General features: G+C 30.7%; 1 protein-coding gene across 27 annotated transcripts in view; it reads right to left on the bottom strand.

The window, feature by feature from the left end:
- The window catches only part of LOC129987967 (basement membrane-specific heparan sulfate proteoglycan core protein-like), a 273,803-nt gene that overhangs the window by 144,347 nt on the left and 103,612 nt on the right, over nucleotides 1-25,844 (bottom strand). For all 27 annotated transcript variants that reach the window (XM_056095992.1, XM_056095993.1, XM_056095995.1 and 24 more), the window contains exon 2: nucleotides 11,279-11,597. In XM_056095992.1, the coding sequence (XP_055951967.1) occupies nucleotides 11,279-11,597 (319 nt within the window). The remainder of the gene's footprint in view (nucleotides 1-11,278; nucleotides 11,598-25,844) is intronic.

The raw sequence follows: 25,844 nt of genomic DNA, 5'->3' as shown, positions 1-25,844 counted from the left end.
TTTCCATTGAAATAAAAATTCTCGAAATCAGTACCTGCGGAATTCTATCACGGTTTTTTACATACAGAAATGTACAATTAATTAATATTTGAAACTTCTTTCAGAAATGAAGAAGGTTATAAGACAAACGGCCAGTGACGACATATCAAGAGGGCATGAACCTTAAAGCCTATTCCAACCACTTGATTCATCCTGCAATATAAACATTCGAGACTAATTTGAGCAATGGTCAGATTATGAGAATGATGTCAGAGCAGCACTCCACAATCATTGACTGAAGGTTTAAAACACTACAATCTTAATGCACACCAGCCAGTGGGCATGACTGCCTACTTCGGAAAGAAGATAGAAGAAGAAAAATCTATCGATATTAAAGCTGAAAATTTGCAACAGATTGACTCTAAAGCTAAAAATTCTGTTCAATTGTACTCTGAGCAAATATCTCGTTTCTTTCTTTCTTTTTTTTCTTTCTTCAGTTTGTTAAGTAATTTTTACAAAAAAAAAAAAAAAAAAAAAAAAATACTTCAGTTACATAAAGTTATTTTTTTAAAAAAAAATACAGGGTTATACATTTTAAATAGAGCATAATCCTTAATTCATTAGAAAAATAAGGATTAACCTTCAATGTATGATTTTTTTTATTTTACCTGTAAAAGCTGAATAAATATATATAAATGAATATTAGGAATGAAATAAAAACTAGAAAAAGTTTCGAATTTTATTCCTAGTTAAAATTAGTTATCAAAATATTGTTTCAAAATTTTTTTAATGAGCAAATTTTTTTCAAGTTTGAAAGATTTGTCAAAGCGGTGTCAGCAGACCCAATAGTGAATTTTTTTCAACAAATAGCGATATGTAGATAATTTTTCCGATAAGCAGTTGTCAAAAAATAAAATTTCAACACAAAAATAAACGGAAATCTATAATAAAATTACCCTGATAAAGAACTGAAGTTCTTAGTAAAATGGGTTTAAGGAGTTCTCCTTTTGCTGTGAAAAATGCTAAACTTTCAAAAAAGTAATCGTTTTCATAGAAAAAAAAGCAAAGTATTCCATTATTGGTAATGTAAATGAAATGTAATAGAACTGGCTCCATTACAAATGTATAATTTTCACTGAACTTAAAATAACTTCAACTAAAACCCAAAATAGAAATGTTCATTTTTAATGACTATATTCTTTTTAAATTTTAAATCATACTATCATGCTACTGTTTTTAATTTTAATAATTTTTCCTATTTTATTTATTAATAGTAAAAAACAGAGGAAAATTATGTCTGGGCCGCGAGCTGAATTTTCAAAACCTGACTTTATTAGGAAAATTTGCTTTTTATTTTAGCCAATTCCTCTTATATATTCTTAATTCCACAAAAAATCAAAGATCTCAATACATAACATTTCAAGAAATCGAAATGTAAAAATGTAATTTATAAAAATGTAAAATTTATGTATAAAAAATAAAACTGATATTTTTTTCGGATGAGAACGAAATAAACATGCAAGCAAAAAAAGAATTTTTCTAAAATTACGAAAAAAAATTTATAGAAACGTATTTGAAAGAGTTGTCAAAGTATTAAAACCTTGTATTATTGTTTTATTAACATATTACCATGTCGTATTACCAAAATATTAAAACCTTATTCTGTCTAAAACAATCAAATAATTATAAAAAATTTAATAAAAAATTACTTTCATGTTCTTCTGTTTCGAACTACAGTAGCTAACAAAACTAAATCTGTGACAATAAGTTTCAAATAAGTTTTTAAAAAAAATAAGAAAGTTATCTATTAACTATTCTTTGAATGCTACATTTAGCAAAAATATTGGCTAACCAATAAGTTAGATTAGTTCCTATCAACAATCTGTCAAAGAGAAATTTTTATCTTAAAATATTTGTCCATGTCAATCCAAAATAATAAAAATGAAATTTAAATGTTTGAAATATCAATTAAGACTATTTATCTCTATAAAATATGTTTTAAAAATTCAAACAAATGTTATTTTTAAAAGAGGGGACTACCAGTTTCGTGTAATCTAGCATCATTTTAAGTAATCCCATTTTAAAAATTATTTGTTCTTTTTAGAGGTTAAATTCCCATTTGCCCAATAGATGGCAGCACGACAAGCAAAGCTAATTAAAACCGACTTCCCACAGATGGCAGCATTGGTCATATATTACTTGGAAGAAAATCTGTAAAGCCTATATCACAAGCTCTTTTCAAACAATTTCTACCCACAATCCTTTCCTTGTTCGAAAAATTTTGCTCAGAGATCAAAATGGCAAATAAAATTAAAAATGAAGATTTAACGATTAACACAATTTTTATAATAAATTTTTTTAGCAATTTTTAATAAATGATTTTACATATTTTTTTTTATATTTTTGAAGGATCTGAAAAATTTAGGAATTTCTGGAACTGAACACGAGATTCGCTTCAATCTTCTCACGTTATAACTATCAGAGAATTAATTATTGACAAGTGCAAATTTCTCAATGCATCAGAACTTAACTTCATTAAATGATATTAAGTAACTTATCAAAATAACTGCTTTGATTACATACAACGATTAAAATGGTTTTAAAAGAAAATGATGTTTCCTTAAAGTAACAAGCTACAAAAAATAAAATTACAAATTAGATTATAAGAAAATAATGGTAATACAAATTTGATTACTAATTGAAGAAAAATCATATCTTATGATTTTAACCGAGCAATTCTTGTATATTATATATATATACATAAATTTATTTATTTCGTCCATCTCGGAAACAGCTCTAAAGATTTGGATTAAATTTTATAATTCAGATAAGATTTTACTTTTTAAGTTTATCTATATGGGTGTCTTTCCTTAAAAAACGCGATTTTACAAAAAACTCTTTTTATAACTAACTATTAGAGCCTTTTTCTATCTGTTCTCATGATGATAATGTCATATAGCGTCATCTGGTAAATTTTTGTGGTTACTTGCATTACTGCTATAGAATTATAACCTACTGGTACCTCAATATTTTGTAAGAGGGCGCTGATGGATGCGGGATGAGGCAAGATTGAAAAATATTCATATGGAATCAGTATTTGATTCGTATCTAAATATTTTCTCTAAAAAACACGATTTTACAAAAACTGCCGAGCGAAGCTTGGTCTCACAGGTAGGTAAAGTTAATGACCAAAAGGATTTTACTATTTCCATTATAGCATTATAGTAATGTAGCATAAAGAAATATTCCAAATAGATATAATTACAGATCACCAATTCGAATGACATTTCGTGCTTCAGAAAAATGTTTTGGAGCTTATTCTTAAGCTTTTTTTTGCTTCTTTCGATGCTTTTTTTTTTAATTGTAGACAGTTAAGGTGAAATTATCATGTGATATAAGTTTATTTTATGTCCGCAGAGAATTTAAAAAAAAACTAATATAATAACTAAGAAAAGATAATCTTGTATTTATAGACTATCCAATTACAAAAGGGTATATACAGTGACTTTAAAATTTATTAGTTTAAACAGCAATACTCCAGAACATTACAAGAAAAGCATAAAAAAATATATTTATTATATTATATTGAATTTATTATTAAAATTAAGGAAAATCTTACAATTTTGAATTCAATAAAACTAATATTGTTACGAATCTGTGATGCGGCTTCCCAGCATAGTTGGTTCCATAGGCGATCCCAGAGCTTGGCGACCATTTGGCGACTTTGGCGCCAAAATAGATTATACCCGAAACATCGAGAATTTTCCCGATCCGTCCAGTAGGAACCGAGTTACGCCTCGAACGTTCCTGGTTGAGAGGCTTCTAGCCCCGCCTCCTGAGACCTATAAAAGGAAGCAGCCGCAGTTGCCGGGTAGTCGTGAATTGGGTGGTGAACCAGTGGAGTGCGAGAATAGTCGTGAACCAGGTCGTGAATTGAGCAGAGTAGTCGGAATCGACGATAAAGGACTGGCCTTCCAGAAATAAACGGAGAAGCGACGGAGTGAAGCTAGTGCTGAACTAAGCTGTGCGCTACTGTCTGTAGTAGAGTCTTGTTATATGCTGCTGTGTATGCTGTTGTTGCTGCACGTCTCGGCTGAAGATAATCGTCTTCTGTGCTGTATATAGTTGTCGTCTTTGTGCTGTCCTGTGTGTCTTCGTGAAAATAAACGTCATTGTTTTATTTTCTACTGCCGCCTGGTGATTGAGCGTTCTTCACACCATATCACTTCCACTATCCAAACGAACCCCGGAAATTACGTAACAATATTTAAAAAAAACTCAAACAACTATATGCCAAGTTTATATATTTTCTTCTACTTATGCATAAAGTAAAGACAGATTAAAGTACAAAAGCTTTTCTTTTCTTATTTGCATTTCATTACTTTCATTTTCTTGAAAGTAAAGAACATTGTTATTTCTGCTGTCCAAAGTTTTTTTTTAAACCATTATAAAAATTTGAATTTAAAGAATTCTTTCTACTTCTAAGAAAGCAATATAAAAATTTCTCACAGCCAGTTTTAAACATTGATGAATTCAGGGGTCTTTGTGGGACCCCAAAAAATCCCCGGAAACTTTTACGGACTTACTACCGACATTTTGCAGTTTCGAGAAGGGGGGGGGGAGAGAAATGAAAAATTACGATTATTAAGTATTGAATGACCTAATTATAAAAGTTCAATGAATTACTTTTTTTGCAAAATTAATAACCATTAATTTTGCAAAATTAAGACCTTTGAACCCAGGTCACGTGATCGCACATCTGGTCGAACGAAGTCTCTCCCTTTTTTTTCTGCCGCGCCTACTTGCCGAAAAGAATCCAGAAGAGAATGTCCGAGAACCGGGGGAATGAGTCATAACTCGCAATAAGGAAAGAACAAAAAAGAAGTTTTTTCCCCCCTTTTCACGCATTATCACTGCCTTTGGAGAAAGAAAGGAAAAATTTTCACCACACACACTGACCTTGCGCTTTCTGCTTTCAAAGCAAACAAAATTACCCAGATCAAAATAAATAATTCATTATTATTCCTACTTCCTTTTGAACGATGATCCACGGAATTTCCGGGTATCGAAGTTCAAAATCCCCGGAATTCCGGGGTTTCCCCGGAGCACAAACACCCCTGTGAATTCAAAGAAAAGAAAGAAAACTATCAGGAGCCTAAAAATTCTTCACGCATATTCTCCCCTGCCAAAAGAATAAAAATCAGGAACCTCGGACAAGGCAGCGAATGACACGACTGCCCAGAATTTTACTTTCCCATATCCTCACATGAGTATTTTGTGCTTCTTAGTTTAATGACATACGGTGTGCTTTGGACAAACGTTCTTCACATAAACCAAATTTAAAAACAGAACTACAGTTTTAATAACAAGATCATGTACCAAACTTCACTTCTTTAAGTCACCATGATTTTCAGTCATCGCGTTTTTGCATGGATTTGAATGTACAGATCAACATATGTAAAAGCCACTGACGAATTAGGTTCAAAGTTTGAGGTGAATCTATACTATACATGCTCAAACTGTGTATCAAATCTTATCTATAAAATCCATATAACTCTTTGCATTTAATAGTTGTGTTCACCTGCACCCTCAAGGACTGACTTCGTGTGAATGGAATTTAACAAAATTTGGCAACTAGAAAATTTAACCTAAAAAGCCTATAAACCTAATTTCATTTGTCTAGATCATAGGTTCCCAAAGTGGTCCAGGTGGACCCCCAGGGGTCCATAGGAGACCACACGAGGGTCCATGTAGACGTGAAAAGAAAACAGGGGTTCACACGTTGTAAGTGGGGGCCCACGAAAAATTTTCTGGTTTTCATAATAAAGAACAAACATTTTGGCTTGGAATTACCTATCAACGTAAGCAGGTAGCATCATTCAGTAGGTAGGTACTCAAAAATATTCGAGACTCAGTTCAAACACAGAATTGAATAGAACAATAGATAATAGTACAAGTGGGGAATAGTGGGAAATTGCGATAAAATTTTTGATAGCGTTTCCCTCGTCATAACTTGTCAAAAGAAGTTTTAGTGCCGTTACCAACCTGTTAACAAAAAAAAAGGAGCAGATTGAACATCACAGAACGGGGAGATTTGAGATTACTTCTTACAAAACTGAAGCCAAATATTGATAATTTGCTATCAATTCATCAAGTACATCCGTCTCATTAAAAGTATGACTATTTTTTATTGTTGATTTACATTTCAGAGTTCATTGTTGATTTTTTTGTCAAATGTTGATTGTTTGTAATGATAAATGTTTATAATTTTGTATAACCACAAGTATTATTTTAATAAATAGGACACAAGAAATTGTGCTACTTTTTTTTTTTTCTTCTTAACAGCCCCAATTTAGGGTGATATTTTTTAGGAGTTTTGGGAATACAGTAGAAATGTAGCAGCAAGGGGCCTACCGAAAATAGTAAAATTTTAAAAGTGGTTCACGAGAAAAAAAAGTTTGGGAACCTCTGGTCTAGATTATTGCGTTTTTGAGTTATCATGCATGCAGAGATACATTTTTTGGACTCGGAAAAGAAAGAAACGTGAAGATCCATCAAAAACTAGATGTCGAATGTTTTAAAGATTATAATATACAATTTTTTTATATACATCTTATATAAAAAATATATAAAAGCTATGTATAATCTGCTTTGTTAATGTTTTAGCTATAAACAATTTTTTAAAAAAAATGTTACATAAAGTTCCAAAACATGCTAATACATCAGAAAAATTCATGAATCCACACGCATAAAAATATTTGAAAATCTATAATTATCCACAAGAGAGAATATTCAACCCTTCCAAGGCCACGAGAGGCTATTTCGAGAAATGATCTAATTACCAAGATGAGAGTGACACATCGCAATATGCATCGACAGCAATAAAAAAGTTCCTTTTTATGATGATTATCCATGATTACGACTACGCTGTTCGCAATAAAGAACACCAAACAGTTCAATAAGCCCATCCCAGATTTTAGAAATAAATATTTCAGACTAAATATAGGAAATCTGTAATACAACAAGGGAAAAAATACTAAAAAAACAAAAAATAAAACAAGGGGAAAAATATTAAAAACTTTTTTAAAACTATTTGCATTTATTTATAAGAAAAAAATAATTCTATATTATTATTACTATTATAGGATACATTTCTAAATCAGTTAGTCAGCTGAGTGTTTTCCCACCAATTTAAAATCAGGGTCCTTCTGAATTAGCTTATGTAGAGGAACAACAACTTTATTATGATGTGTATGGGAGAGTTTCGGGAACACTAGTTCTTTCAATGAGTTACTCTGGAATCATGCGACTGCCAATTAGTATTAAGTGTAAAAATACTATCGAGTCAAAGATATGTTATTTATATATTAGCAGACATCTATTGATAAAAAATTAAAATATTCTTGAAAATTTCCAATATTTTATAATTTTAAAACGCAGTAAAGTTTGGGAAGTCAGCCATCTAACTCTCCGACCAGCCACGAAGGCACACGGATTTAAACCATAAAAACTGAATGACCGGACCGCCGCCACAGCAACATTGGCGGGAATTGTGGTTGACTCCTAAGGGCCGCCACCGGCCACGGTACAACCCTCCCCGAAGGAAGTACGTCCCGTCATCGATGGGAGGAGTCAGATCCCCCACCTATTAGTATACCCTACAGGGTGGCGAGATCCAACCACCATGCCAGAAGCATCTCATCCTCATTTCGAGGTGCCCCCCCCCGAGGGTTAGTAAAGTTTGGGAACTTCAACAACTTTAAAATGAATCAGTTTTGAAAATAATGTTATCAAATGTGTATGTACAGAATATTAAAATAAATCCAACATAAAACAATTAATAAGAACGCAACAAAGTTTTGTTATTTATTTATTTATTTACTTTCTCGTATACATAGTATGGAGAAAACATAGTAATTATCAAAAATTTCGAACTGGAGATTCTAACGAACCTTCCCGTTTTAGACACTCCCCCCCCCCTCGAGTTTGAAAAACAGACTTTGGAAAATTTTCCGTCCGTCTATCAGTCTGTGAAAATGATAACTCAAAAACACCTTTAGCTAGATAAATGAAATATGGTATACAGGCTTAAAATCGAATTTGTAGATTTCTACAAATTTTGAGCAAAATCCGGTCAGAGGAAGTCCGGCTGTTCGAATATAAAGTTAGCAGAATAACTTGAATGGAAATGATGAGAAATGGTAGATAGTGACATTTGAGATAGATAAAATGCAGTATTACATAGATTTAACTTTAATATAGAATCTACTAAATTTTGCATGAAATCTAAGAAGTGGTTGACCGTCTGTCGGTCTGTACTTTCAGAAACGTTTAAAGGATAGTTCAGAAACGCAATGACTTAACTATATCAAATTTGGTACGCGATTTTGTGATTTTAAGTGTAGTTTTATGCCAAATTTTTGCTTCAATCGTGTAGGAAGAACGTGTCTGTGACCCAAATTCGATTTTTGTATACTTTTGACTGCATGCCAGTGATTAAGCGCCAAATAACTCGCCAAGGATGACATAATAGATTCAATATGAATGTTAAATTCATGCCAAATAATATTTCTTAACTATTATACGCCAATGCCATGGAAGGCGTTTAGTGAGATATCTTTATTAGAGAGTACGCAAGAAAGTTTGGGGGGGGGACCACTTTCGCTGGTTTTAATATACAGAATAGATTTAAATGATTGAAATTACAATGCTTTATAGTTGCATATAAGCAGAAATGACATCATTAAAAAATAATTGAAGGTATTAATAAACATTGCATCTAAACAATGAAGAAAAAGTTATTTGTATTACTGCTAAGATAACAATCTAAGTTTGGAACGTACAATATCCCCTCGGCGGCAAGATCAAAGAACAGAACAGCTTCTGATATTTCAAAGCATTATATCTTCATCAATGGAAGGAAAAAAAAAAAGCGGAACTAGTTCCGACAACTTGCTACAACAATTCAACCTATTCATGTCTGCGTCATTTTTTTCTTCTACACCAGGGTGCAAAAATAAGCTTTATTAGTATTTTAGAGCGACAGTACTCCCAGTCAAAACGACTAATTACCTAACTCTACGCGTAAAAGAAATCATTAAGTATAAAAAAGGAGGGAGGGTTAGAACGGATATGCGCTTTTCAGTCAAATATTTCCTCTCTTTTACTTATTCTAATAATCCGAATTTAAATAAGTTGTTGAAGACTGCCACGAAAACAATAAGCGATGAAATAGTTAATAAGAAATTTGTAATAACTTTTTTAAAAATATATCAAGAAAAAAAACTTAGATTCTCGTTAAAAATGCGCTATAAGAAACTACGTAGAAAAAAAACTTCAATAATGAATTTCGCGATAAAAATATTTCCATATACAGGGTGTCCCCAAAAAAATGTATACACACTTTAAATAATTGTAAATTTGGGGTTTATTATAATTCGAATAATTTTCAACATGTAAAAGATTCCACAAATATCATTCTATTGTCTTGTTATCGCATGTTCTCAAACTGATGTCCGTCTGCTCCAGACACTGCTGACAACGCGAAGCGATGGAATAGCACACATGATGGAACAATTCCCTTGGGATATTCGTACATTCATGTTCAATGGTTGCCCTCAATTGAACAACTGTTGTAGGTTTATGTATGTCCTGAACAGTTCCATCAGCTTCAAACTTATCTCTAATTCGAGTGATGGTAACTCGTGTAGGTGGTTCTTTGTTAAACTCCCTCTTAAATTGTCTTTGCACTTCTACTGCATTTTCATACTTCCAGTAGCATTTTAGAATAAATTTCCTTCCTTCAAATTGAAGTCTGTCTGTCATCACTCGGTTCAATGGGTTCAGTATGTAAAGAAAGAAGAAATAACTTAATTATCAGTTGCTAAAATGTGTATACATTTTTTGGGACACCCTGTATATGTGATTAAAAACGGAATGAGGCTGATCGAGTTATCCAAAATCCCTTTGAGGGGCCGCGGTGGCCTTGTAGTAAGATCTCGTCTTAGGGACCGGAGGATCCAGGTTCGGGACCCGATTTCACCGAAGAACCGCTGTGTAAGCTGGTCTGGTGCACATTAAATCCTCGGGGACAAATGTCCTCCCGCTGGTGTGGTGTGGTGTGGTGTGGGAGTTTGGAGAGGGGAATACCATCTCGGGTGTTGATCTCGACATCTGACCGCGGTTCAAAAGTACGAAATAGCCCTACTGTTGCTTTAAAACGGGACGTTAATGTAACTGAACTAAACCGAAATACCTTTGAAATCTAAATCCAAAGAACGTACAGAAGGGCATGAAAATTCCCGGATTCAGAGACTAAGAGGAATGCGAAATGGGGGAATGGGCCTTAGCGAAAGATTCGAAAGATCAAAGCACCCAAAATAGCTGACAATGGTTTTGTAATGCAATTTCAATTTGAAAATAGAATTTTAACTTCAATAAAAGTTAAGTTTCTACAAAGAAAAGTGAGTTCGTTTTACACTCAAAACATTTCAGAACTATATACAGTACAGTAATTAAATATAAAATACAATAGATGTTCATTGAATTACGTCACTCGCCTTATCCTTAGATTATAGCCAAAGATCAATAAACATCACGAATTCAAAAAAAAAAAAAAAAAAAATCAATAAAATCATATTTTGATTTTTTTTCTACTAAAATTATAGATCTGTCCAGCATAAAGTTCGGTATCATCTTATTGAAATTAAAACGAGTTTTCTAAAATGCTAGGACGGGATAGAATGCGAAAAAATTCGTAAAATCGGTCCAACGCAACTTACTTTAATTTTCGAGTTTAACTTTCAATAAAACTTCTATTAGAGCAGATATTTTAAATATTCAATGTCTAATCCAAAGTCATGATGAATCCATAAAACTTTTACACAAGATTTTAAATCATAAAATCAACTTCAGAATATTTTTTCAAAAAACGTATATAGCTTAAACGTATGGTATAGATTGTCTCTGACGAGTTGGCGCTTACCTTCTGCCCCAAACAGACGAGTCCATTTACTAAGAGAAGGTGAAAAGCATGAAAGAAAAAGAAGATAATGAAGAAATAACAAAACTACGACTAGGATTGTATTGCATACAGCGAATCATTTTTTTTTTCTTAACATCTGCATTGAGTCATGTTGGCGAATTTGGCACAGTGAAGGTGTGAAGTACAGCCACATCTGGTAAACTTATTTTGATCTTGTCAAAATAGGCTCATGTGGTATCACACAATTCTTACCAACCCACCAACTCGTCGAAGACAAGCAACATATAACAACTTAAAACAAAACCATGTACTTACACGGCCCATCTTCGGAAGTAGTCTTGTCCACATAAGGAGGTTCTATGGGCGAAGCTCCATCCCCGCTGTGAACGAAAATGTCTTCTCCAGATGGACCATCCTCTGCGTCCCTGTAGAAGTCCTCGTCATCGAACAAAGACCCCAATCGGCTACTGCTGTTGTGAGTCTTCTTCCTCTTTTTGTGCTGGTGGTGTTTATGGTGCTTCCTGTCTTCAGACGACAATTTCAGCGGACTAGACAAAGGGTTGATGGAATTGGACAGGTAGTTGCTGTCCGCCTGGATGCTGTTCAACTCGTCGAATATGAGGTCGGGGTCATGCTGCAAAAGATATTGCAATCTTTAGTAATCATAATTTCCCAATTTAATAATTTAAATAGAATTGTGGGTTTTAACGGCGACCAAAAAACACTGAGAAAAAATTTCGCCAATTTGGCGATTTCAATTGTTATACTTTATAGTATGAGTTTATATATATATATTATATATATATATCGACATTTTTCCTGCCAGAATGCAGTTCTTTGCAATAAATCAATCGACATTTTTCCAGCCAGAATGCAGTTCTTTGCAATAAATCAATCGACATTTTTCCAGCCAGAATACAGTTTTTTGCAATAAATAAATCGTCATATTTCTTGCTAGCATGCCGTTTTTTGTAATAAACAGATCGACATCTTTCATGCTAGAATGCCGTTCTTTGTAATAAAAAGATCGACATTTTCCCTGCTAGAATGCCGTTTTTTGTAATAAATAAATTCATACTACTTCTTTAACACAGGAAAATAAGAAAAGCGAGAGAGCATACTCAGACACATAACTTGGGTCTGCTCAACACTCGGATTTCATTCTTAGCTGTAAATCCCTCTTTCCAAAGACTACTTCGGCGACAGACAAGCACTTGAAAACTCAGAAAAGGACCTTCTTTAGTATCTTTCTTTGTTTAGACGCGTCTGTTTTCGCACGTGTGTTGTCATAAAGATCGTTCAACTCCTTCGTTTCCGCCCTCAAAAGCAGCAGAAACAATTTTCTGTTAACACTCGAGCTGCAGCAGCCCGGCTATTTAAAGAATTTCTCAGACAGAATTGCCCGTTGTAACGTTAATGCCCTGCATTATAGAAGAAAATTATATACCGGCAATGTTGTTGGAACTTTTTTTCACTTCAATGGCAATAGATTGGTATTTGGCAAATATAGAGTCACTTGATGAGAATAAAGTAGCTTCCTAGACGACACGTCATTTGCACTGTGTAAACAAAAGTAATTTAATCTATTTGCTATACATTCAGGTCTTGTCTTTTGGCATACATAAAAATCATCTGAGAGGTACTCCATTCGTAGATGAAAATACAAACCAGACGAAAAAGAAAAGGTCTTAGATTTATGTTTTTTCAAGTTCATGGGAAATATGAAAGTTATTCAATTGAAAATTCTTACTGGATAATGGTGAAAAAAGAATATAAAGAAGCAGAGCTGGATTAAGTCCTTTAGAGGTCCTTAGGCAATGAGAGTGTTGGGTCCCCCTTTCCTCCCTCCCCCAAACTTCCAAAGTTATATATATTTTTATAAATTTTATCGCTTTATAGGCAATTTTAAGTAGCAAATTTTAAGGAACTGAAGCAGAAAAGTATTAAATCACTTATAAATTGCAAGAGATTTGGTTTTAATGTATCACGCACTTAAAAAAAATCCAAAGTTAAATTTTAAAAACAATTTAATACAAAATCATAAGAAGAAAACAGAAATATCTAAATTCTAGTTAATTAAGGCAAAGAGCATTACTTTTAATTATAAAACAATGTTTTTTAAAATATATATATAAAGCAACGTAATAAAAAAAATTGCAAAAGATAATTTAGAGATGTGATTAGAATGTTTTCCAAAATTTAAATAATATTTGATTTTAATTTTAATAAGCTCGAGTACACAGTCTTCGTAAACTCAATAATAATAATAAATTAAATTATTCTGAAAATAAAGCAAAAATTATGTTTAGGAGTTACTAGGCAGTGGCCTATTTTGCCTATTGAATAATCTGACTCTGCAAAGAACTGTCAAAAACACAATATTAAAGAATAAAGTGGAGCATAAGAAAGACCATATTAGTTTTATGTGTCTAAATATGTGTTCAAATATTGTTATAAGCTTGGTGCAAATTCAGACATATTATATTCGTTTTCATTTGAACAAAATTATCATTAGAAACAAGCATTACAAAACTCAGTTCCACGAATCAAGTTCAAAGATTGCATTGAAATTGTCTTACATTTGAATAGTTGGTTATCATGATGACCAAATATCACTATATATTTAAAATAATAGGGAAAGCCAAAGAAGCAATTACGAGGTCCCAACCACTTGTCCGATTTTTGACAAATTTTTATTTCATTTAAAAGATATGGCCTCTAGATACGTCATCAATAGTCGACTGCTCAACTCCAATGTCCAGTTTTGAGAGAAATCGAAAAAATAATAATTTTCAGTACATTCTATATATAGATAACCATCAAAGAGTTCTCCAATCACAAACATTTTATCGATTTTGCCAATTTTTATTTCATGTGAAAGATCATGATTTACACGTTATTAATAATCGTTTGCCCTCCACCAACCTCCATATTTGTGTGAAATTAAAAAAAAAAAAACACTACTTGGCTCTGTTTCTGTAAGGGAAAATCCCACGACAGACTTCCTTAATCCCATACCGATTTTGCCAACTTTTATTTGATATGAAAACTGATTCCCAAATGCGTTATTAGTGGTTGCCTTAACATTTTCTTGTCAATTTTTTTGATAATTTTCTTTTTTTTAAAGGCAGAATTTCATTTAACAGTTATCTTAATTTTTATATTTTTAAATTTAAAAGAAATATATTGAAATATATGCCTTAAATTAAAAGGGTTATACAATGAAAAGCATTTTTGTTGCATATTTAAAATTATAATAATCCTATAAATAATCTTTAATTGAAGTATCAAATACTAATTTATTTGAATACTCTAGAACGAAACCACTTTAAGCCATTTTTTAAAATTATAAAATGTACATTTTATTGTCCAGTTTATATATATATCCACAATTTAAGATAATTCTATATTAATTTAACTATTTTACGCAAAAAGAAAATTTTATGTTGACGATCCCGGTATAAAAATATAGAAAACTAGGAAAAGTTGAAAATTTTTATTGAAATTGCATTTAAAACTAAAAAAAAAAGGGGGGGGGGGAATTAAACTCATAAATATACGAAATAAAAAGCGAACGAAATTTATACCTCTCAGCATCTTAAACATTTTAGACGACTTTTATTTTTTAGCAGTTATTCAATCCTTCTTTCTTTTTCAGAACCAAGTAGTTTTATTGAATACCGATAGATGACGCTGCCGCAATTAATAACGGAAGATTCATTCCGGAAATACCGTTGAGTCATTCTTTGGGTGGGAAATTTGATTGGAAATCTTTTCGCAACTGGAATAGAAGGAAATATAGTAGGAAACGATTTACTCTTAAAAATAATTATGACTCGTGCTTTTTCTGTTCATTAACTTGCATAATTCTATTATGATGGCTTAATACAGATTGAAAATGTACCTTCGAAATAGTGATAAAAAGTTTTTTTACTTTCGAATTTTTTTTTTTTTTTTTTAACTTTACAATTATACTTTACGAAGTGTAAATATTTTTCTAATATTTAATAATTAATAGAATTTGTATTGTCTTTTTTTTCTTTACTTGACAAATAGCATACTTGTCAAATGATATAAGTATAACTAATAGCATATTTTTAGTCGAACTTTCATCTCATTTTTTTTTCATTTCGGAAAATTGTAAATAGGGCCGGATTACACTCTTTCCTGGCCTTTAGATAATGCAAATCTCATAATACCAGTTTTTTACCATCTCTCAAAACCATATATTTTTATTGATTTTTAATTTAATCTATATAAACAGAAACTGAAACAACAAAATATTTAATTGTATTTTAGTTCTGAAAGTTTGTTTCTGGATATCAAGCGTAAAAATTAAAAATAATATAAAATTAAATTATTTCAATACAATTTAAATTCTAATTAATAATAAAATAGGTCATTCCAAAAATTATAAAACAACATAATTTTTTTTAAACAACAAAACAGCGTAGTATAAATTTTACAAAAGAATGGTTAAATAAAAATGTTTTCAGAATAATTTTTTAAAATTTAAAAGATTTGATTTTAAGTTCAATCAGTTCAAATGCTCAGCTCACAAATTAAATGACAACAAAAATTAAAATGCCTAAAAAAAATGAAGCATCCTCCCCCTACGGCAGTGGTCCTACGTATTTGGTACTTTTGCTTATTTGATTCGGCTCAGGCATATATCACACCACTTTTCCTTCTATAAGATGTGTAATGATTCCAAAAGTAAACTGATGCGGTTGTCTTGATGTAAAAATGAACCCAAAGACATATATATCCCGTGAAATAAAAATGTAACTAAATGCCCAAGAATAGAACCAGTTACAATTCAAAAGACAGATAGCAGGTATTTATTTACTCGCCCACTGTAAAATGAATCATTACAATTATATTTGTTTATTTTATATCCAAGCTTCATAATTTATGCGTTACGTATAAAGTGGGCTGGCATATTAACTGGAACATTTCTAATTGTTTACTTTTTGTCTCAAACAAACAACAACAACAAAAAAAATCGGATTGTTTCTTTGTAACAAATATATAAAAACATTAACTAAATTAATTTAAAAGTTATTTTCTGAAAAATTCCGAGAACCGATTTAATTACACGGAGAGAATTGTGATTCTAATTTAGCAAGAGAAAGAAAGTGAAGTTCTTGTTTCCTCTCATAATACTTTTAATGCAATTCGGACGCAAAAAAGTAAACATACATACGCCGCTATTATTGATTAGCTCTTGATTTACAAAATACTGTTTACATCGATGCGTAAAGAACCGGAGCGTCTCGATGTATACGGGCGCTCAGAAGTTATTTTTATTGAGTTTTTAATTAAATTAATTTATTAACTAAATTTTAATAATTTAATTTATTCTTTATTATTATTTAATTTTGATTTTAATCAAATGCTTGAAAATGTAGCATCAAGTACAAGCATATTCATTTTGAAAAAAAAACTTTAAAAAAAATATTAACTAAAATAAATTTTAAAATATTAGCTGCTGAAGAACTCTCTCTCAGAATTTTTACTAGGCACAAAATATAGTCATGTAATTCAGTACAAAATAGCATTTTGAATACAATTAATTTCGTTTCACTTAAGTTCTTACTGTATATAAATAGGTCATTTCTATAGAAACTCAGTATAAAGTTCAGATTTTTTAAAAAACATTTCAATTAGTTTTAAAAACCTAGTTTTCTCCCTCTCAACGGAAAAACTTATTGTAAGGGAAAGTACTGTATATTGTAGTATTACTGTATATTAAAGTATTGTCTGAAAGTACTTTTGGATATTTATGACCCTTTGTTTATTTGGTGATTTTCAGATTGTGCCAAGATCACCCAAGCTCCATTAAACATAATGCAAATCTCATAATTAAAAAACATAATAAATGCATAATCTCAACGATATTTCTCGTTTCCTTGGCGACAAAACCCAGATATGGAAAGTATTCAAAATATCCATAAGTACCAACATGAATATTGACAATGCAGCCTTTGAAAATGATAGCAAATACTTCTCGTAAAACGAAAATAAATATGTTCTTTTACTTAATTTTTAAAACATTCTAACTAACAAAAGAAAAGTTCTTGGAAGAGAACATTTTTCTCAGAACAATAGTTAGTAACAATCTCGTATTACTATGATATAGACATAAAACATGACAAAGAACACGCTATCATTCTAATTATTTACATACGAAATTATTACTATTATTGCTGTTTATTACATAAAATGAGTATTCAGTTCTTTCACAGAAAATATGAATAGATATAGAATAAAATATATATTCCAATGTATTCCAAAGTTATACAAGTAATCAAAGTTTGGATATAATATTTTTTATAAAGTTTATTGGGCTGAAATAAAAATACCTGAACTGAAATCTGTTATTAAAAAAATTAGTAAAAATATCAATCATCCAAATGTTTACTTCTGATGAAAAAAATCTAAACAGGCATTCTTAAAGTACAATCAGAATTTTTTTTAAAGGTTGTTTTACTCTTTTAAATTTATTTATCTGATTTTGTAGCAATAATTCTCACTTTTATGTACATATCTTAAAACACTGCAATTAATTTTATATATTATTTACCCCTTTATTAAACAGTGCACACATTGAGTACTAAGTGTAATAACATTATTCCAAAGTCTTCACTTCTATTTTTATAAGTGATAGGGCCTACAGATCCAATCAGCTGCAATCCTTTTACCACAAGTCAATGATAAAGAAAACTGAATTTTTTAAAAACCGTTTGCTGAAAAATCAGTTAAGCATTTTTCAGAATACGATTTAAAATGGTTAAAATATTATATAAATTAAATATTTTGTAATAATAATAAAGTCATAGCACCATACTATTTGCAATCTAATTTTAAATATAACCGGGAGCACAAATTCTATTATAATGCAAAATTCGGTTCGAAACTTATTATCCTTATTGCTTATTTAAATACAAGGTAATATTGAAAACTAATAATATGAGCTTCTTTAATTATAGTAGGTTAAATGGTATTTTAATTCTAATTGATTAATTTAGGTATTTTAAATATTCCATCACAATTCAAAATTTCAAAAAAAAGGCATTAATTCATACGCATTTTGTACTCAATACATAGTTAGCATATTTATAAATTTAAAGGTAATGTTGTTAAAAAATAAGGCAATGTATAGAAAAATGCTCTATGCATTCTACATTTCATTTATCTAGCAAATCATATGAAATGAATGAAATATTTTTAGTGCTAAGAAACAAAAAAAGTTTTTACAAATTTTCTTTATAAAATTATTTTATTTGGCCAAAACAAAAGATAAGAGAAGGAATTTAGCTATTATTACTATTGTTTTAGAATTTTTCAAATTAGAACTTATTGCAAAAGAATATAAAGCAGTATTGATAAACTATAATTAAAATCTAGTGAAAAATATGCACTGCAAAATAACCAAGTACAAGGAGGTTTTAACATCACTTCCTATTCTTTAAAAATAATAATAAAATTAATAAACATTTTGAGGTTAAATCACAAGGAAACAAAATAATTTAAACAGCAAAAATTTAATTTTACGAATTTTTCACATAATCTTTTAAATTTGAAATTAAAATACTACAAACAAAAAAAAAAGAAACGAACAAATATTTGCATGACGTTTAATAAGCTGTTCAGAATGTAAATACAAACTAAATAGCTTCTAAAGCAGTTAATTTCACAACATAAAGTGCCTTAATCTATTTTCATCGTGCTAAACTGCTTTCATTGGTCGACTGACCACCCGGAGAGTTCTTTTCAGAACTCGATTTGTATTCCTCTTTGAATTCTTGATTAGTAGTTAAATCCTCACCAGCCTCACCAGGTGTCCGATTTTGATCTTCGGAGTTGTTAGCACATGCAATGAATTCTTCTTGATCGGGTTTGTTGATGACGTTTTGTATTTTTTCTTTATAGCCATTCATTTCAGCAAGGATGTCTTTAGCAGTAATGGGAAGTTCGCCATATTTTTTAACTTCATTAAGCTTGTGCAGCCAATGGCCAAAAAATTCATTCCCACTTTTCCATAAATCTTCCAAAACTTTCATATCTTCATTACCCATACATGGATGCTTTTCTTGTGGTAAAGTACGCATTATTGAAGCAAATGATTCCAGAAGTTTTTTAAATTCATGCAAAGCTGACTTCGCCTCTTCCAGTTGGGAATGCCAGTTCAAGATGGGTTCAATGTTTTCTTTCATTTCATTCAATCGTCTTGAATATTCAGTTTCTTGACAGTCTTCACAATCGTATAACCACTCTTCAGTATTGTTGAGAAGTGCCAAAAAATTATTCCATTCCACTTCTGTAAGATAATCTCCGAGTTCACTAGAGAGTTTATCCCTTGCATAGTAAACATATTCTTCGACAACATTTCGTAAATCAGCCATCCTCTTTTCGTGAAAATCCACATTAATCATTTCCTGTTCCTTCTGCATAAAAATATACAACTGATCGCGAGACAAACTTCGAACATCTTTTTCAATCGTTAAATCATAATATTTGGCGGTATCCTCCGATTCTTTTTCTGTTTCCAATTGCTCCTCTGGTAAACCTTTTTGCATTTGTTTATCATCGCATTCCAGATTACTTTCCGCATGTCTGCTGGCATCTACAAGAACGAGCTGTTTTGTATTAGATGTTTTTTCTTTAATGATAAGAGTAGCAGAGGTTACATTAAAAATTCCATGAATATCCACTGCCATTTTTATTCTAATTCGAACATCACTGTCGGTATTTGCTTCAACAGGAACACCAGCAAAAGTATATTTGCCAATATCACAACAACTGCTCACAGGATCAGGATAAAATATTTCAAGATAAAATGGCATTTTGTAAAAGTAAGTTACCATTTTGATAGCGGGAACTTTATGAAAACGAGGAAACACTTCCACTCGATCCTCAATGTTAGATCTATGACACATAGCATGAATAGCATAGGGCTGAATATCTTCGATTATAAAGTCTCTGGTTTTTAAAGTCGGTGAAAGAAAAGCACACTGCAAAGCGCACCCTCTAGCAACTGCTTCATCTTGATTTAAAGTGGATTGAGGATACTGGCCAAATACTCGATGAATTATATTTTTCAAAGCAGGTATTCGGCAAGAACCACCAACTATCTGAATTTCATGTATAGCTTCTTTATTCAATCCAGTCTGGGTTAAAAGATCTTCCATTGTTGTTTCAATATTCAAGAATAGTTGAGATGCTAACTTCTCAAAAAGTTCTCGTTTCATTTTGCCTTTGACATCCATATCATTCATAAAACATTCTATGTTTAACTCCAATTCACGAGAATTCATACTCATTTGCTTTTTTAATGCTTCACACTCAAGCAACAGCAGCATGGTAGCTTTTTTATTCGATAGCACATCCAACTGGTACCGGGCTTTGAATTCTTCTACAAAATATTTCACTAGAACGCCATCAAAATCTCTGCCACCAACATTCACATTCCATACACTTCCTAATACTCTAAGTTTATCTTTAGTAAAAGCACAAGCTGTAACAGTAAGAGATGACTGGCCGAGATCAACAAACACAACAATTTTAGGTTCGTTGAACAAATGCTGTCTATAAAATCCATAAGATAAAGCAATAGCAGTAGGTTCATTTATTAGTTTCAGTACTTTCAAACCTGCAATTTCCGCTGAATCCAACATAGCACGCCTTTGTGAATCAGTGTAATATAAAGGCACCGATATAACACATTCTCGAATCTTTGCACCCAATTTTGATTCGGTTATATTTTTCAGTTTAGTGATCAACATAGCCATAATTTGCTGAGTAGAAAATAAAACTTCTTCATGCAAGTACTTGACTTTGACGCCAAATTCTCCATTTTGAAGTTCAATAACATTGTATGGCAAGAAAGAAATATCTCTCAAAGTAGCGTCATATTTCTTACCTAAAAATGTCTTGAAACCAAAAATGGTATTATTGATATTTGGAACCAATTTAGTCTTTGCTGTTACTCCAACATCTCTAGATTTTTCAGAAAAGCCAATGTATGATGGTGTCACACGCAAACTATATTCATTATCTATAACTTCTATTCCACCAGATTTTGCAACGGCGATAAAGCAGGTTTCGTTTCCAATATCAAAGCCAACAACAGCCATTTTTACAAAATAAATGAAGTAGAATTTAGGAAAAGTAATCTATAACACACTTCACTGTATCAAAGCCAGTACCTACCGCAAAAATTTCTTTTTTTAGTTAAAAACAAAGCAATCAAATAACAAAATTCTTCTTTGCAGCATCCGCACATCTCACGCGAACAACAAAATATTCTTTCTCATTGCCAAACGAAAATCAACTAATTCTTACAAAAAAAAATAATACTGCAAATGAAAAAGATTTCAGAATTAGAAGAAAAAAAAGGAATAATACCTTTACGAATATTTTTATTACGATTGTTTTTTTTGTTTTGTTTTTTTTTTGCTTCATCCAAGAAATTAATAAAAGAAAAAGAAATAAAATAAACTTTTCAAACAAAATACGTTCTGGATTTGTTCCAGAAAAAATTAACAGCAGACGATATACGCTTAACAGAAATATAGTGATTTTTTTTTCCTCATACATTTCTAGAAAAGTGGAGAGAATGGAATTATTTACGAAATCTCTGCCGAAATTTGTATTTTTTTTTTTTTTTTTTTTTTTTTTCCTCTTCTTCTCAATAAAAAAAAATCCTGAACGGAAAATAACGCATGAAAAATTAAATAAAAATACAGCTTGCAAATCTTGCAAGTTCCACAAATTAAATTGCTATGGTGGAAATACGGTTTTAAAAATAAAAATATATGAGTGGGCAACTGAGACGAGAAATTTAAATTACAAAAATTTATAAACATTTAAAGCGAAGAATTACATTAATTCATTAAATCTGCTCGTTATTTTAATTTTCATCAAAGATAGTAATCAGAACCAATAATTTTTATTATTGCCAATTTAACACAATTTTACTCATTTAGTTTTTAATTAAAATTTTAATCAGAAATCGAATTTTTAAACAACAATTTATAAAATAATGTAGAAAAAACAAAAACAAACAAAAATACAACTTAACACGAAAACATCTTTGTTGTTGATAATTTATTAATGTATGACGCTTTTTTTTGTATAATAGTAAGGGGAAAAGTCTTAATCGTCTGCAATTGAATTAATTCGAAGGCGAATGAAATTTGTTTTGAAGAACACGAATCCAGGTGCGTTGAGACCTTTAACCTAAAAGCTTGAAATCTCATCATGAATTCTTGTGAAATCAGAATAAAAGTTGCAGCACATGTTGCAAAAAAAAAAAAAAAAATGTTTAAGTGATAAAGGCGCTTGCGAAACAACATATATTATTTTCCTATCCGAAAAGTGCGAATCAAAAGCTCATAAATTTGAAATACTCTTTTTTTTTTAAACAAAAATAATTTGTTGATGCAGATATTGCTTCACGACCAAATCCTTCTAATCACAAAATTTTAATAGTTCTCAGTTTTTTTAACGTAATAAAAACGGAGTTCTGGCGTAATATTATATTTTATGATTAGTGTTGACTTATAGTACAGTCTAAGATTTTTCACCAGTATTCCCACCACCATTTTCACATCCATTCGCTCATAAAGATTAACTATTTAATTCAATACCGCATTCGATTGGTAAAAACAATTTTAAATTATGACACTTTAGACTTAATTCATATATTATAACACCTAACAAATGAAAACAGATTTTACAAGTTAAAAGATGTGTTTGTAACAAAAATACTTTACATGAAGTTTTAAAAGCAAGAATTTTGTAACGAACATGTACAGCATAGATCAAGATCAGGCGTGTTAATGTTTCACAAGAACCAAAAATGTACATTTGATTTACAACAAATCTCTCGTTTACAAAGTAAAATGATGACCTAGAAACACGAATAAGTATCTGAATACGTTGAAAAGGCGATTTTCTGCGAAAATCCGAATTTTATTTTATGATCAAAAACCAAAGTCTCAACTTTTTAGTCTTTAGTTTTAATTTGTATATGATAGAATTTTAGATATAGCAGTTTTAATAATACCACCCAATAGATGAAACAAACCAGAAATAGTGATATTTTAAACCGGAAATAAATAACTTATCCAGATTTTTTTTTTTTTTTTGCAGTAAAATTTTCAGAAAACAACATTTAAAATATTTATGTTGACTCTCTGCTTACTACTCTACTTACCCATACACACTTTGCTTATTTCGGGTAATTCTCTTCAAAAGGATAGGAAGCAGCATTCGTTTTTAAAATACTTAGATGAACTAATGTGCAAGAATACTTTTTAAATGCATTTTCTGAAGAAAAAATATTTCACCATGATTGTTCAAAAAAAACATTTTTTGAAAGAAAGTCAATAAAATTTTATAAAATTTGGTATGTATATGTCAAAAGCTTTAGAGAATGTAACAAACCACGGATTTTAAAATAGCTTCATTTAGTCAAATTTTGGTGTCACTTCTAATTTAAAACATAGAAGAATTTTGACAAAAAAAACCATTAACGACAGTTTGGAATGTTTATAAAATATTTATTTATTACATACATTCCAGAGAGTTTGAGAAATAAATATATGAAATAAAAATTCAATAGTCGACTTAACACTGAAATTTTACCAAAATTCCATTAACTAAGAATAGTTTTTTTTTAATTAATGGCAATATCTTGTTCAATTTGTGAATTTTTGAAACTACTTCGGTTATTTGGCATTATAAAGATTTTTTAAATTTATCACCGAATCTAATCGGATACTTTAGTTAGCATTTAATCATGTTTTAAAAAACACACTTATACATTTACTTTCAATATTTTAATATTAAATTATGTCCCACAAGCGTGACAAAAAGGATAAGTAGAAGAGCCGTTAAAGACAATAAAAAGTAGAGGAACGCCATAAAGAATCTTGAAATGCACTTCAAGCTTAAGATTATTATTTCAAACTACTTAAAAGTTTTCTATTACGAATTTTTTTTTCATTCAAAATTTATGGCAATTATTTTACATATCAAAGAAATAAAGTCTGCCAAAGCACCTTGAGATGTTTTAAAATTAAAAATAAAATCAATTAACCAGCATAGAATAATGTAATTTCTAGTATTATTCTTTGCATGGAACAAAATTTTTTTTCCTCGCACATAAAACATTCAGTTTTTGTTTTATTCACAAATGGCATTGTGCCTCAAAAACAGAGGGGGGGGGGAAATAAAAAGGGAAAAAGACATAAAACCGCAACAAAAGCCATTACTAGATTATACGTTTGATTTACATATAAGACTAGAGATTTGCAGATTAGACACGAATTTATCATGGAATCAACGCACATGAATTGAATTGGAGTATCGTTTGGATATGCTCCATGCCACAAAAAAAAACAGTAAAATATGGCAGTAGATTGTACACGATACTCTTTGCGAAGATATAAATTTTCTATATTTGTCATGAGATTTTATGTTATTTTTGAAGTACAGCGTCGTCGATGAGAAAAATTCAGAATTACTTTCAGTAGCAGAAAATCTACCACGAAAAAAGACAAACCATTTCAATGGAAACTTCATTTTTCTATACGAATTAATTGATTTTATATTAAATATTAAAATATATCAAGAACAATGCAAGTTTAGTATTGATGTTACGACAATGTAAAAATTTTGTATTCGATAGAAATCAAGAAAAGCTATAAGAAAGGAATAAACAAAGCAAACCACTATTCTGAAAGAGTGATATAAAGGACTCAGATCAAGTCCTCAAATATAAAAACGGCAAATTATAATTAATTTTTTTATAAATATTTTTAATTATTTTCGAATAACATACATGCTACTCAAACGTATCGTGGTATATGAAAGGTAAAGGGCTAAAAATGAGCATTTAAAAATTTTCATTAATTTTTCCAGCCAAAATTTGGAATTTGGATAAGATAACGAGCAATGGTATGGCGAGAGAAAAAAAGAAAAGGAAGATATCAAACAGAAAAAAGTTAACATTTCTTAAGTGTAAAGAAACAAAGCTGTCTACAAGCGAGTCAAAATTTTATCAGTCTAAAAACTTTTTAGAACGAATATTTTTTTTCCTTAGTCCTCGTAAATTTGACAGGTCAGTTTCTTGTAGAGAAAATTTGGCGCAGAGCCACATCGTTTGGTGGCGAGAAACAAATGAAAGTGGCGCCAAGTCGTCGATGTACCAAGCGCCATGTTCTGTCATCCATCAGTCTACGATAGTGATTTTCCGACATAAATAGAATAAAATGAAACAACACAAAAAAGGAAAAAAGAAGAAAAGAAATAAAAAGACCGATGACATTTGAACAGACGATGAAAGAATTAAATTAACGCATTTATCGACAACATGCCTCGGAACTAGAAGGGGAAAATTTATTTTCATTTCACGGAAAGATTTACGACTTCGAATTGGGCAGCTAACTCTCAAATATGTCGTTTGAGTTTTGTTGAAAAACACAAAACTGATTTTGCGAATGAAACAGTGGAAAATTGAGACTTCGAGAAGAACGAGGACAGAATGAGAATGACAAACAGGTAACTTAATTATGAGAATAAAAGCTCTCGAATGCTGTCTGAGGTTAACCACTTAATATAATTATTTGAACTAGCTGGAAAAAATCGTCTGCAAGCCAAGAAAGAAAACACAATTCTCTTTGGTTTTGCAAGGCAAGAAGCATATATAGAAAACAATTCGAAGTACTAAAGTTCGAGAAGTGTTCTTTTGTCGGAAAAATAAACAGATAAAATAATTAATTTTTTTTAAAATTTGAGAGTTTCTCTCGCGCTACATTTTTTGAATATATAATTAATAGAACATTCTGCTGCTTTATGAGCAGACTAAAAT

Source organism: Argiope bruennichi, chromosome 10 (genome assembly GCF_947563725.1).
Source record: "Argiope bruennichi chromosome 10, qqArgBrue1.1, whole genome shotgun sequence".
Classification (NCBI taxonomy): Eukaryota; Metazoa; Arthropoda; class Arachnida; order Araneae; family Araneidae; genus Argiope; species Argiope bruennichi.
The sequence above is the reverse complement of the archived record's forward strand: the minus strand, read 5'-3'. Positions and strand labels throughout refer to the sequence as shown.